A 15,661-nucleotide genomic window follows, 5' to 3' on the forward strand; every position below is an offset into this window, starting at 1 on the left:
CTTTGAGCTTGAAAACGGGAATATAGAGACATTGGGGAATGTTCTTTTTTCACTCACTTGGAGCACAGTGAGTTACCTTATACTAGCTGATGGTACCATCATAAGATATACATTGATTGTACTTTTGATTGCTATTATTGTTGGACTGTTATTCTTGTGTGATTTTTAATACAATATTTGTGTGTTGGTAACAATTGGTGTGGTTTCACCATTGATTTTTGACACAGGATAACACATTTTTCTGCCGTGACTCCTCTCGGGGCTCAGAGGTACACCGTGACCAGGGGGTCGGGGAGGAGCACGTAACAATACACACACGTTTGCAAAACCCCATCTAATTAAAAGACTCAAATCTAGAATTATTTACTTATTTATTTTGCCTTTCCTGCTGCATTTGACCACTTCTTATTGTCAAGCAGGTTATGATAGGAAGTAATGGGACACGTGGAACGTCAACGTCTACCTCTCATTTGACGATCTTTTAATTTTATTTTACTTGCGGAATGAAAACGGATGCAATGTTCTTGATAATTCAATTTGCGTCATCATTGCAACCCTTTGTTTTTGTTGTGGCAGGAGGGATTACTACGGAGGCGGTTGGGCGAGTTTCAATCTTGATGGATTCCTCAGCTGGACACAAGGCCATGGTTCCGTAAGATGAAATATATCATTTTGATAATTAAAAGCCACGGAATTGAGTGGACTTCTTAGTGTCTAGTCGATGTATTATAATGGGCAGAGTTATCAGTTGGAGTGCCTTACCTGGAGAGGCTGTGATCTTTAGAGTGCTTCGGTGTAATGTTAAAGATGAGTTCTTGTCTGGAGATGGAAATATCCATTGAGACACATTGGTGTATGTCCTTCTAGGTTGATGGGGATGACATGCGCAATGGAGTCGACGTGGACTGTTCTGATCTTCCATTTGGAGAGGAAGAAGAGTTTATCGTCATGGCACAACCATCAAATGCTAGCACAACCTCCCCGTTGGTGACCTTCTATGACAGGTAGGGTTACACCAATTAATTTGCTTGGTTGGGACTGGGGAAAATTGGTTTTGCATCGAGAGCTATTTCTGCGGTCTTCCATGAACCTCGATTTGTCATCACAAGACAATTGGTTGTCACCATCTTAAACTGCTGTTGCGCCTTTGACACATTGATGAGTACTTTTGTTTTGTCGTGTGTGTGTGTGTGTGTGTGTGTGTGTGTGTGTGTGTGTGTGTGTGTGTGTGTGTGTGTGTGTGTGTGTGTGTGTGTGTGTGTGTGTGTGTGTGTGTGTGTGTGTGTGTGTGTTTTTTTTGTTTGTTTTTCTTCCAGGGAAGCGAAAGAACATTCGGTGTCGCAGAATGCTGAGGAGTCAACCGCCAATTTGGGTATGAAGGATTCATCAGTTCGTGGTACAATGGAGTTTTTTTGTTTGTTTGTTTTGGTTGTGTGGGATGGTGGAGGTTGGAGGGGCGGGGGTGGGGGTAGGGGGAAGGGACGGGCATGGGTAGGAATAGTGGTTATTATTTTAAATTGTTTTAACCCTGCTACCATAATTGGCTTGTATATTACTTTGGAGCTGTTCAATCTGTACCACCGGAGGTCAGTGCGTATCTGTAGGCCATTGTGCTAGCCTTGAGGAATATTACTACATGTATTTATAATTTTGTGTGCTCCTTCTGTGTCTTTCTAAATGTTTCCTGTTGTAGAAGCCTGGTGTTGGCTTAGCGGTCAGGGTACCGGCTTAGGATCCTAGGATCCTGGGTTCGAATCCCGGTCGATCGCTGAATTAACGCCATGGGGGTTGACTCAGCCTGTCGTCCTTCCGAGGTCGGCTAATTGAGTACCAGTTCACTGGTAATTCCCTGTTTGTCGTAAAAGGCGACAAACAGGGTTGGCGGCAGGAAGGGCATCCGGCCGTAAAACATTGCTTCAAAAAGGGGACCAAAAAGCAACAACAACCACGGTGCCCGAAAAAGGCCAACCCCCGCTTTGTGGGGAAAAATGGCCTCTAAAGGTGGTTTTTTGTCGAATGATATATGGTATCGTTTGAACTGCTACATTAAGCTCCCATTTCTGCATCTTCCTCTTCAAACCTAGACAGACGGGCTTTTAGAGGACATTATCCTTATGATTAAATGGACACTAATTTTTCATCCAAGTAAATCAATTATTAGCTTTCCAACGGTACCATTTTCATTATTCTACGATGGCAGCGACCTTTTAGAATGAACTGTGAACACACACACGGATCGGACGCATCTCCTTTTAGTTAGTCCTCCTTTAGGCTTAATGGCCTAATGGATAAGGCATCAGACTCCCAAGCTGGGGAGTGTAGGTTTGAGTCCCATCTGGGTTGAATATTTTTTTTCTTCTTACTTTTTAAAGTATTTTATATCATCTTGAATTAATCAAATGGAGGCGCAAAGCACCCCTCCATTTTATATGGGATCGTTTCTCTGTGTGCAACTTTAACATGAGGACTGAAAATTCGTTTCTTGGCTTCTACTTGTATGTTGTATATATAAATATACATATACACACACTTTATACTCCTTTAAAATATATTTTTAAATATTCCAACGTGCTGACCGAATGGCCTAATGGATAAAGCATCAGACTCCCAAGCTGGGGATTGTGCGTTTGAATCCTGTATGGGTTGAATATTTTTTTCCCCTTACTTTTTCAAGTCTTTTTAATCATCTTGAATAAAGTCTTGTACGATGAACAAATGCATTTTGTTTGTATTTAAAATGTATCTTGTGAAAAATGCTAGAGGCACAGAAAAGACCCTTTTATATGGGATGTGCCATGTGGCAAACATTAGAAAAGAAGGGACATTCTTGGGTAAAATGCCAGGGGCATAGAAAATACCCCTTTATATAAGGGTATGTAAAGAAATACAAATGTGGATTACAAAATATTTTTTATTTCAACAATTTTCTGGAAGAAATGGTGCATTATTTGAAAAAAGTGTAAGGGTGCCAATATTTTTGGCCATGACTGTATATCTTATTGGGTAAAATGCCAGGGGCATAGAAAAGGCCCCTATATATAAGGGTATGTGCCATGTGGCAAAGTAGAGAAAAGAAGGGACTGCTCTACTGCTCTAGGCTCTAGAAAGGTTCGTATAAAGGGGCATCCTACATCTGGCAAATAAAATACATTTACTTCTTCATGCAGGTGTATGAATCAAACTGGCACCCCTTTATATTAACTTTTATAGATCATTACCTGGTTCCATCTAAGAACACAAGGGTAGCACAGCATGCACATGACATTTTTTGAATGTCCCTTCTTTTCTAATGCTCGACATTTTCGATAAGCTATGGAATGTACCTTCTTTTCTCTACTTTGCCACATGGCACATACCCTTATATATAGGGGCCTTTTCTATGCCCCTGGCATTTTACCCAATAAGATATACAGTCATGGCCAAAAATATTGGCACCCTTACACTTTTTTCAAATAATGCACCATTTCTTCCAGAAAATTGTTGAAATAAAAAATATTTTGTAATCCACATTTGTATTTCTTTGGTTTGCAGTGAAACAAAACAAAAACGCTGAAAAAAATACTAAATCTGAGCTTATGCCACACAGAAATCCTAAAATGTCCCGGACAATATTGTTGGCACCTTTTAGAAGTTGTTAGAAATAATTAGATTTCAAGCAGGTGATTCTCCTTTGCTTTGGAATTGAACTCACCTGTGGTGAGTTACAGGTGCCTGCAATATAAAACTCACTCATTCAACGAGTTTGAATGACGAAAAGGAGTCATTCTGCTGTTTTGTGTCTCTGTGTGTACCGCAATGAGCATGGAGAAAAGAAAGAAAACCAGAGAATTGTCTGAGGTCAGACACAAGATTGTAGCCAAGCATGGATAATCTCAAGGGTACAAGTCCATCTCCAGAGACCTTGATGTTCCTGTGTCCACCGTACGCAATGCTATCAGGACGTTTAAGGCCCATGGTACTGTAGCCAACCTCCCTGGACGTGGCCGCAAGAGAAAACTTGATCGAAGATTGCAGCGAAGGATTGTTCAAATGGTGGAGAAAGCACCTCGATCAACTTCCAAACAGATTCAAGCTGACCTTCAGACACAAGGTACGACAGTTTCAACTCACACCATCCATCGCCAACTCGATGAAAGGGGGTTCTATCGTAGGAGACCCAGGAGGACCCCATTGCTGAGAGAGACATAAGAAAGCCCGACTAGAGTTTCCCAAAACACACCTGAACAAGCCAAAATCCTTCTGGGAGAATGTCCTGTCGACAGATGAGACCAAATTATAGCTTTTTCGTAAATCACATCATCTCTATGTTTACAGAAAACAAAATGAAGCCTTCAAAGAAAAGAACACCTTCCCTACAGTCAAACATGGAGGAGGTTCAGTGATGTTTTGGGGTTGCTGTGCTGCCTCTAGCACTGGGTGCCTTGAATGTGTGCATGGCATCATCAAATCAGGAGATTACCATGGCATTTTGGAGCGCAATGTTCAACCCTGTGTCAGAAAGCAGGGTCTCCGTCAAAGGTCATCGGTCTTGCAGCAGGACAATGACCCCAAACACACTTCAAAAAGCACCCAGGAATGGTTCAATACAAAACGCTGGACTGTTCTGAAGTCGCCAGCAATGAGTCCAGATCTCAATCCCATTGAACACCTGTGGGGAGATCTGAAAACAGCAGTTGGGAGAAGGCAACCTTCAAATCTGGGAGAACTGGAGCAGTTTGAACAAGAAGAGTGGGCCAAACTGCCAGTAGAGAGGTGTCGGAAGCTCATTCATGGCTATAGGAAGCGCTTGACTGCAGTTATTTTGTCCAAAGGCTGTGATACCAAATATTAAGTCTGTTGTGTGAATAATTTTGTCAATGCCATTTCTTTTTATTTTCTGATTTGAAAGGACATATTAAGTTCTGAATCAAAAACAAAGGTTCTGTAATATTAACAGTGAAATAAAGAATTGTGGAGACCAAATACTTTTGAAATTGAAAATTGAAATAAAGTGAAAGTGAAATAAAGAATTGTGGAGACCAAATACTTTTGTCAATTTCAACTTATTTTTGGAGAAAATTGTGAGTTATTTGAAAAAGTGCAACGGTGCCAATATTTTCAGCCATGACTGTATGTATGTATGTATGTATGTATGTATGTGTATTGTAATAAACATAATCAATTTTACATTTTTATATTTAAAATTCTATAAATTTTAAAGCAAAAACTATAACACTTAGGTGGAATTTGTTTTGAAAGCCATTAACTAGACCTATTGGCCGATGTATATTCCAAGTTTCAGCTAGTTTCAATGTATAGCCCTTGAGATATGAGCGTCAACACATTTTGTGCGGACAGACAGAGACGGGCGGACGGACGGATAGATACCAACGTGATTTTGAGGGTTTTCTTAATAAAACTCAAGAATGTGGAAACAGACGTTGCTGAAATTTGGAACATATTACCTCGATGAACAAAGCATTTCCTTTTGAAATTTGCAGCCGATTTCGTCCAGTAGAAGCCGAGAAACAAATTTTCAGTCCCCATGTTAAAGCTGCATACAGAGAAACGATCCTATATAAAGGGAGGGGTGCTTTGCACCTCCCTTTGATTATTCAAGACGATATAAAAGACTTCAAAAAGTAAGAAGAAAAAAATTATTCAACCCAGATGAGACTTGAACCTACACTCCCCAGCTTGGGAGTCTGATGCTTTATCCATTAGGCCATTAATCCAGCACTTTAGATTTGGGTAATATTTTGAAGAGTTATAAAGTGTGTATATATTTTTATATATTTATTTATGTATGTACATTTATATATATATTTAATTTTAAAGCAAAAACTATAGCACTTGGGTGGAATTTGTTTCAAAAGCCATTAACTAGACCTATTGGCCAATGTATATTCCAAGTTTCAGCTAGTTTCAATGTATAACCCTTGAGATATGAGTGCCAACACATTTTGGGGGACAGACAGACAGAAGGACGGACGGACGGACACAAACGTGATTTTTGAGGGTTTTCTAAACAAAACTCAAGAATGTGGAAACAGACGTTGCTGAAATTTGGAACATATTACCTCAACGTTCAAAGCATTCACTTCTGAAATTTGCAGCTGATTTCGTCCAGTAGAAGCTGAGAAACAAATTTTCTGTCCCCATGTTAAAGCTGCATACAGTCATGTGAAAAAGTGAGTACACCCCAGTAAAGTTTTGACTTTTTCAACATACAGCTATTTGATCTTCATTTCAACAATATTGATGGATAAAGGTGATATAATATAACAAATATCATGAAACATTTACATTTTGTAGTCCATTGTATAATTTAAATAAACATAAATGCAAATTTCGCATGTGGAAAAAGTAAGTACACCCGATGAAATGTTTTTTAAATATTTTTAACATATGTGGACATATCAATATTTGTTCTTCATTTAAACAGTATCTATAGATAAAGGTGATCTAATTGAACAAAAAACAATGCAAAGTTGACTTTGCAATAATTTATTCAACAAAAAATTGTTGCACAGCATGCACAATTGCATGCACAACAACACAACAACAACATGCATTTTAAGGCCATGTTCCCTGCTAGAGCGGGGGTTAGCCTTGCGGTCCCCATGACAATCTTCTCCATTTTGCCCTATTTTCTGCATCTCTCCTTGTTAACCCCCTTGCCCGCATTTCTTCTTCCACCATCTTTAGCCAAGTCTTTCTCGGTCTTCCCCGTCCTCTACTTCCTTCTACATTAACTTCCATCACTCTTCTCAACCAGTCACTTTCATCCTTCCTCAATACATGACCAAACCATCTCAACCTGTTCCTCTTCACAGCATCAATCACAGGCAATATTCCCATCATCTTTCGCAATTCATCATTTGTCTTCCTCTCTCTCAACGATACTCCGCACATCCATCGAACCATTCGCATTTCCACCCTTTCCAGCCTTCGTTGCTGCTCTACGTTCATTACCCATGTCTCGCTCCCATAAATCATAACACTTCTCACACATGCAGCATACACCTTTCCCTTCAGCTTCAGCGACACTCTCCTCCTCATCAGCATGCCACTCAGTTCCCGAAACTTCTTCCATGCACATCTCACTCGAGCAACCGTTGCCGAGTCTGATCCACCTTCTCCATTCAGCATGTCTCCGAGGTAACAAAATGTTTTCACACCTTCCAGCTTCACGCCGTCTCCAAGATCCAACTCAACATTTCCTCCATCTGCAGCTCCCTCTGTGCACACCTTACATTTGAATGTAGCTGCCACACTGGTTAATGACCCTCTCAGACCACTACATTTTTGATGAACCCACTCAGCACACATTGTACATTGAATGGAGTTCACTCCGACACCCTTCCTGCACACAGCACACGGCCACTTCCCAGTTCTTTCCACCTCACCACATGCTTTACCACTTGCCATCACCTTCGTCTTTCCGATATTCACCTTCAGACCTTTTGTCTCCATACATTCCTTCCACTTGTTCATCTTTTCCTTCAGTCCATCCATACTTTCCGCAATCAACACCAGATCATCTGCATACAACAACTCCCACGGTAAACCCTCCTTTACGGTCTGAGCCAGCACCTCCATCACAGCTACAAATAGTAGTGGACTTAGTACCGACCCCTGATGCACTCCCACCTTCACCTCAAACTCACCACTGTTCCCGTCCTTCGTCCTTACAGCTGTGCGTGCTCTTTTGTACATTGCCATCACTACTCTGATCAACCACTCCTCCACTCCTAACTTCCTCAATGCCCATGTCAATACTTTGCGTGGAACCCTATCGAATGCTTTCTCCAGATCAACAAACCCAAAAAACAACTTCTTCCTCTTATCCATGTACTTCTCCTGCAACTGCCTCACAATGAAAAGCGCATCTGTCGTTCCTCTTCCTGGCATAAATCCAAACTGCATTTCGTCGATCTTCACTTTCTTCCTTATCCTCCTCTCCAACACCCTTTCCAATACCTTCATTCCATGCTCCAATAACTTTATCGCTCGGTACGAGCCACACTCCAGACTCCAGAGGGTCACCTTTCCCCTTGTATAGAGGGACAAGGGTACTCAGTTCCCAAGCCACTGGAATGCGGCCTTCTTTCACCACCAGATTACAGATCTCTGTCATTCTCTTCACACCCCAACTTCCTGCTGCCTTCAACATATCTCCCACAACTCCCGTCGGCCCTCCCGCTTTTCCACTCTTCATTGCTTTTATCGCTTCCTCAACTTCCTTCTCAGTTATCTTCTCTGCCGGTCCTAAAACTGGGTTACTCTCTATGTTGCCATCCCATTCATTATCTGTATTCAACAGCATTTCCATATATCTTTTCCATCTTCCTTTAATTCCATCTGGGTCGACAACGATTTGTCCCACTTCATCCTTCAAGCAACTCACCCCCATCGCATCACACCTCTCTTTCGCTATCTGCTTTGCAATCCTGAATACTGCTTTCTGACCCTCTTCCGAATCCAAGCGTTCTCCGAACATTTTCCTACATGCCTCCTGCGCCTTTGCTACCTCTTTCTTTGCAGCCTTCCTGGCTGCCTTATAACTTTCATGCTCTGCTGTTTCTGCTCCCGTACCCTTCGCCTTCTGCCACTCTTTGAACTTCTTCCTCTTCTCGTCAATCCTCTTTCCAACCTCAACATCCCACCACCATGTTTCCGAGTGCCTCGGTGGTCCTTTTGTCCATCCACATACCTCACCAACGGCTCCCAACAGACAAGCTTTCATTGACATCCAACCACTTTCAAGCTCAACCACATCATCCTCTACCCTACTCAGCCTCTCTTTTAATGCCTCCCTTACTGTCACCTCTTTCAACCTCCACACCTTCATTCTCGGTTGGTACTTCACCCGCCGAGCTCTCCTCGCACCTTTCACCCTTATGTCGCAGACAACCAAGTGGTGCTGTGAAACAGCCTCCTCCCCTGGGATCACCTTTGTGTCCCGGAGGTGCCCCCTATCTCGCCGACGCACCATCAGGTAGTCAACGGTTGTCGTCGACCCACCTGACGTGTATGTAACAAGCTTATTGTCCTCTTTCTGGAACTGAGTATTACAAATCAACAAATCAGCTCCATCAGCAAACTCCAAAATCCTTTCACCTTCTCCATTTCTCACACCATATCCGTAACCCCCATGAACTCCCTCAAAGCATCCATACTCCTTCCCACATGTCCATTCAGGTCTCCTCCCACCACAACAACTTCCTCATCTTTCACGTTTTCCATCAGCTTCTCTATCGCACACCAGAACTTGTCCTTCTCTTCATCGCTTCGACCAACCTGCGGAGCATATCCCGAGATGACGTTCACCAAGAGCTTTCCAATCATCATTTTCACCATCATCAACCCATCACTCACTCTAGTCACACTCACCACACTGTCTACAAACTCCTCAGAAAACAGGACACCAACACCATTCACGCCCTCCGGGCACCCTTGCCACACAAACTTGTATTTCTGTCCCTGCCTACCCTTCACCATTCTCACACCACTTCCCTTCCATCTCGTCTCTTGCACACAACATATGTCCACTCTTCTTCTGACCAATACTTCCACCACTTCTCCTGATCTCCCTGTCATTGTCCCCACATTCCATGTCCCAAACCTCAGAAACCGATCTCCACTTCGGGCTGCACCCTGCCCATATGTACTTGTGATTGTCATGGTTCTCTTTTTGAGGCAATGTTTTTATGGCCGGATGCCCTTCCTGACGCCAACCCTCTTAGTCGTCTCTTACGACACGCAGGGATACGGTGTACCTATTCTGACCAGGGTACACACTGGGAAACGTTTAAAACATGTAAATTCTGGGGGGGGGGGGGAGGGGGGGGGCGGTCAGCATCACAGCTGCGGTTTAAACATATTCCAACAATATCCAAACAGAACGATGAAAAAAACAATCTGGGAAAAGTCTCCAAGCGAGAACGTCGATTTGAGAAAGAAGGAGCAGAGGCGGAAGAAAACGAGATACAGGGGGCGGGGCACAAGCCGAGACGAGGAGAAGAGCGAACAAGCACGTGTCCGGGAGGAGAGAAAGAATTGCACAGAATTGCACAATTGCACAATTGCATGCACAGCTCGTTTCAAATCCCCCCACAACATCTCGATGGGATTTAGATCTGGGCTTTGACTTGGCCATTCCAGAACCCTCCATTTCTTTCTTTTCAGCCATTCCTTGGTGGATTTACTGGTATGTTTAGGGTCATTGTCATGTTGCTTGGCCCACCTTCGGTTGAGCTTCAACTTTCCGACAGATGGCCTCACATTATCCTCAAGCACCCTCTTGTACAATGAAGAATTCAAAGTGGATTATATGATGGTGAGCTGCCCAGGCCCTTATGCAGCAAAGCTGCCCCAAACCATAATATTTCCACCACCATGCTTTACAGTTAGTATGAGGTTCTTGTGGTCAAATGCTGTCTTTGGTTTTCGCCAAACATGTCTTCTAGTACTGTGGCCAAATAGCCCCACCTTTGACTCATCTGTCCAGCGCACATTGTTCCAGAAGTGCTAGTCTTTGCCTCGGTGTTCATTGGCAAACTTTAGTCTTGCCCTGATGTTCTTTCTGGACAGCAAAGGTTTCCTCCTGGCACACCTCCCATGTAGATCAAATTTGTGCAGCCTCTTTCTAATGGTAGACTCGTGCACTTTGACATCAACAGTGGCAAGAGCTCCCCGTCGGTCCCGTGATGACATTCTGGGGTTCTTAGAGACTTCTTTCAGCATCGTGTGGTCTGCTCTCGGGCTGAACTTGCTGGGGCGGCCTGGCCTGAACAAGTTGGCAGTTGTTTGGAATCTTCTCCACTTGTAGATGATCTTCCGGACAGTCGAATGATTGATTTCAAATTGTTTGGAGATCTTTTTAAATCCCTCCCCAGACTCGAAGGCATCTATAACCTTCTTTCTGAAGGCCTCAGAGAGCTCTTTTGATCTAGGCATGGTGACGCCGCACACTTTTTTTTTTTGTATACTGAATCGTGGCTCGAGAAAGAGCTGACATTTACTTCACAGACAAATCAACCAGACAAACAAAATATATCAACAACAAAGAGCAAACCAAACTAAATGTCTGAGGTTTAAATAAGACAGGTTCCTCCAAGATCCTCTCTAACGATGTTCTAATCATTTACACCTGAGCTGGTGCACCTCATTCTAATTTTAGATATTTGAAGTAGTGATAAATGTAGGGGTGTACTTACTTTTTCCACATGCGAAATTTGCATTTATGTTTATTTAAATTATACAATGGACTACAAAATGTAAATGTTTCATGATATTTGTTATATTATATCACCTGTATCTATCAATATTGTTGAAATGAAGATCAAATAGCTGTATGTTGAAATATGTTGAAAAAGTCAAAACTTTACATCGGGTGTACTTACTTTTTCACGTGACGGTACATAGAAACGATCCCTTGTATAAAGGGTGTGGCTCTTTGTGCTTCCCTTTGATTTGCAATTCCTTGTCTGACTGAATGAATGTTTCAATTAATTTTTGCAGAGAATGTGACTATGGCAATGCAAAGCCTAGAAGTTGCATCTGAGGAAAGTAAAAACTTGGAAAACAAAGGCATTGAGGAGGCTGCTGATGAAGGTGCTGGGGAAGCCGCTCACGAAGGTGCTGTGGAGGCCGCTGGCCAAGGTGCTGTGGAGGCCGCTGGCCAAGGTGCTGTGGAGGCCGCTGGCCAAGGTGCTGTGGAGGCCATTGAGGGAGGTGCTGAGGAGGCCATTGAGGGAGGTGCTGAGGAGGCTGCTGAGGAGTCTGAGGAAGATGTTGGGGAGGTCTCTGAGGATCTTGATAAGCCAAGGGAAGACCAACAGAAGCCGCCCTTGAACCGGGAATATGTGGTCAGCAATAGCCGAAAGTTCAACATCGATTTGGCTCCAAAGGTATTCTGTTTTATTGTACTGTAAATTTTGTTGTGTGGTTAAAACACTGCACAAGCAAACATTTTGTAACGTTTACTACGCTGTACCATGCAAGTATTTGTCTGGGCATTGTTGCTTCATTATGCTGTAACATATTGCATGCAGGTGCTGTTTGCCAGGGGAGACCTTGTGGAGCTGCTGTGCCAGTCGAGGGTGAGCCGCTATTTGGATTTCAAGAGCGTCTCGCGTGTACTCACACACCTGGATGACCACCTGATGCAGGTAGTGCGGTTTATTTAAATATTCTCTTACAATGATTGTGTTTCAAGTGCAACTGAAATGTAACAAGACCGATAGTCTAACAATGGCGTATCCGGGCTTGGATCTGTTGAGTGGAGGATATTCTGTCCTCCTGTCATGTGACCAGATCCTCAGCTTGGATTGGTGGATATTTGTGAGGGACATATATACATACAACGGACGGATAGACAAACACGGTTGAAGACGGCATCGCCCTATGGGCTACGCCATAGAAATATGGCTGCTGAACCACGTGACCAATGATGTCATCAATTTTTTTTTTCTTGACCAATTTATCCCTAGATCACGCTCAAGAAATTTTATACTGATCGGATCAAGCATTCTACATCATCATTAACATATGTTGTTCCCCAAAGGGGAGTACTTTACAATTAGCCATCTTTCAATTTTTTCCATGGAATGGTTTCGGAGATATAGAGGTGTAAAGTTTTTCGTTTTTTCCCAAGATGGCACCTATACCATGTGACCAATGACATCATAATTATTCAAAGTTCTCCAGGAAGAGGCGCAACTATGGTGAAAATTTTGTCAATCGGACCAACGGTTGCAGAGAAGACAAATTTTAAAGGGAATAAACTCACAAAAATTCCGGCAGAAGGGACAAACATACATACATACATATACATACATATACATATACATACATACGGACAGACTAATTCGGTCCCAGCTGGCATTACCCGATGGGCTACGCCGTAAAGATGTAATCTGGATTTTGGCAAAAAGTAAGTAAGTATAGTTATTATGGGGAAAAAAAATCCAACGTGACAAAGCAAAAGAAAACTCAAATTTCAGGATCTAGCAAATAACCCGTCTGTAAATCCATGCACTTTTATCATCCCTACATTGAACTTTATACCACATGCGTGCAAAGCGAAAAGCGGGGTTAAGCAATTGGTTCACTTTCTCTGTCTGTCTCTCTGGGAAAAAAAAAAAAACGTCATTTGATGATCCAGGAACAACTTATTTAAATTGAATGTTATATTTTGAACACGAATCGGAAACTGATCCTGTAGTTTAACAGTTCTTTGGTTCTGAATTTAGTACTTTGGTTTTTTTTTGGTTGTTTTTTTTAATACTCTCTGCCTGTCTGGCAGTCAAACAAAGTTGAAAATCATTCCAAATAGTAATCTTGCTGTTTTTAAGGATGTCATAAGGGACAAAAACAGGCATGAATAACTAAAGTAACGTGCTAAATACAAACAACAACAACAGGCATTTTAAGGCCATTTTCCCTGCAAGAGCGGGGGATAGCCTTGCGGTCCCCATGACAATCTTCTCCATCTTGCCCTATTTTCTGCATCTCCCCTTGTTAACCCCCTTGCCCGCATTTCTTCTTCGACCATCTTTAGCCAAGTCTTTCTCGGTCTTCCCCGTCCTCGACTTCCTTCTACATTCATTTCCATCACTCTTCTCAACCAGTCACTTTCATCCTTCCTCAACACATGACCAAACCATCTCAACCTGTTTCTCTTCAAAGCATCCATCACAGGCTCTATTCACATCATCTTTCGCAATTCATCATTTGTCTTCCTCTCTCTCAACGATACTCCACACATCCACCGAACCATTCGCATTTCCACCCTTTCCAGCCTTCGTTGCTGCTCTACGTTCATTACCCATGTCTCGCTCCCATAAATCATAACACTTCTCACACATGCAGCATACACCTTTCCCTTCAGCTTCAACGACACTCCCCTCCTCGTCAGCACGCCACTCAGTTCCCGAAACTTCTTCCATGCACATCTCACTCGAGCAACCGTTGCCGAGTCTGATCCACCTTCTCCATTCAGCATGTCTCCTAGGTAACAAAATGTTTTCACACCTTCCAGCTTCACGCCGTCTCCAAGATCCAACTCAACATTTCCTCCATCTGCAGCTCCCTCTGTCCCAGCTGGCACCTTACACTTGAATGTAGCTGCCACACTGGTTAATGACCCTCTCAGACCACTACATTTTTCATGAACCCACTCAGCGCACATTGTACATTGAATGGAATTCACTCCTACACCCTTCCTGCACACAGCACACGGCCACTTCCCAGTTCTTTCCACCTCACCACATGCTTTACCACTTGCCATCACCTTCGTTTTTCCGATATTCACCTTCAGACCTTTTGTCTCCATACATTCCTTCCACTTGTTCATCTTCTCCTTCAGTCCATCCATACTTTCTGCAATCAACACCAGATCATCTGCACACAACAACTCCCACGGTAAACCCTCCTTTACGTTCTGAGCCAGCACCTCCATCACAGCTACAAATAGTAGTGGACTTAGTACCGACCCCTGATGCACTCCCACCTTCACCTCAAACTCACCACTGTTCCCGTCCTTCGTCCTTACAGCTGTGCGTGCTCTTTTGTACATTGCCATCACCACTCTGATCAACCATTCCTCCACTCCTAACTTCCTCAATGCCCATGTCACTACTTCACGTGGAACCCTATCGAATGCTTTCTCCAGATCAACAAACCCAAGAAACAACTTCTTCCTCTTCTCCATGTACTTCTCCTGCAACTGCCTCACAATAAAAAGCGCGTCTGTCGTTCCTCTTCCTGGCATAAAGCCAAACTGCATTTCATCAATCTTCACTTTCTTCCTTATCCTCCTCTCCAACACCCTTTCCAATACCTTCATTCCATGCTCCAATAACTTTTATCGCTCGATACGAGCCACAGTCCAGAGGGTCACCTTTCCCCTTGTATAGAGGGAAGAGGGTACTCAGTTCCCAAGCCACTGGAATGCGGCCTTCTTTCACCACCAGATTGCATATCTTTGTCATCCTCTTCACACCCCAATTTCCCGCTGCCTTCAACATATCTCCCACAACTCCCGTCGGCCCTCCCGCTTTTCTACTCTTCATTGCTTTTATCGCTTCCTCAACTTCCTTCTCGGTTATCTTCTCTGCCGGTCCTAAAACTGGGTTACTCTCTGTGTTGCCATCCCATTCATTCTCTGTATTCAACAGCTAAATACGAGTGCTAAATAAGGTAGTATAAAAGACGCTGCATCAACGGTGGTAAATTTCCGAAAAAAGTTTTTTCTACACCCTTTAAAATATTTATTTCCATTTAATGATATACTTGAACAATAAAAAAACAAAATTTTTTTTTTTTAAACACCTTTAGAGGCCATTTTTCCCCGCAAGCGGGGGTTGGCCTTTTTCGGGGACCGTGGTTGTTGGTGTTTTTTTGGTCCCCTTTTTGAAGCAATGTTTTACGGCCGGATGCCCTTCCTGCCGCCAACCCTTTTTGTCGCCTTTTTACGACAAACAGGGAATTACCAGTGAACTGGTACTCAATTTGCCGACCTCGGAAGGATGACAGGCTGAGTCAACCCCCCTGGCGTTAATTCAGCGATCGACTGGGATTCGAACCCAGGATCCTAGGATCCTAAGCTGGCACCCTAGCCGCTAGCCCAACACCAGGCAAGTACCAACTTGAACAATGCAGAACACATTCTTTT

At 43.1% G+C, this 15,661-nt stretch overlaps 1 protein-coding gene across 5 annotated transcripts in view; it reads left to right on the top strand.

Moving 5' to 3' along the window:
- Positions 1-15,661, top strand: part of CHM (CHM Rab escort protein) — a 1,037,168-nt gene that overhangs the window by 1,000,546 nt on the left and 20,961 nt on the right. For 2 of the 5 annotated variants that reach the window (XM_068135241.2, XM_068135242.2), the window contains exons 3-7: positions 577-652; positions 868-1,004; positions 1,317-1,396; positions 11,506-11,894; positions 12,039-12,155. In XM_068135241.2, coding sequence (XP_067991342.2) covers positions 577-652; positions 868-1,004; positions 1,317-1,396; positions 11,506-11,894; positions 12,039-12,155 — 799 coding nt within the window. The remainder of the gene's footprint in view (positions 1-576; positions 653-867; positions 1,005-1,316; positions 1,397-11,505; positions 11,895-12,038; positions 12,156-15,661) is intronic. The other 3 variants (XM_078768406.1, XM_068135243.2, XM_078768407.1) reach the window with 3 other exon arrangements.

The sequence above is a fragment of the Myxine glutinosa genome, chromosome 14 (genome assembly GCF_964187855.1).
Source record: "Myxine glutinosa chromosome 14, kmMyxGlut1.1, whole genome shotgun sequence".
In the NCBI taxonomy this organism is placed as follows: Eukaryota; Metazoa; Chordata; class Myxini; order Myxiniformes; family Myxinidae; genus Myxine; species Myxine glutinosa.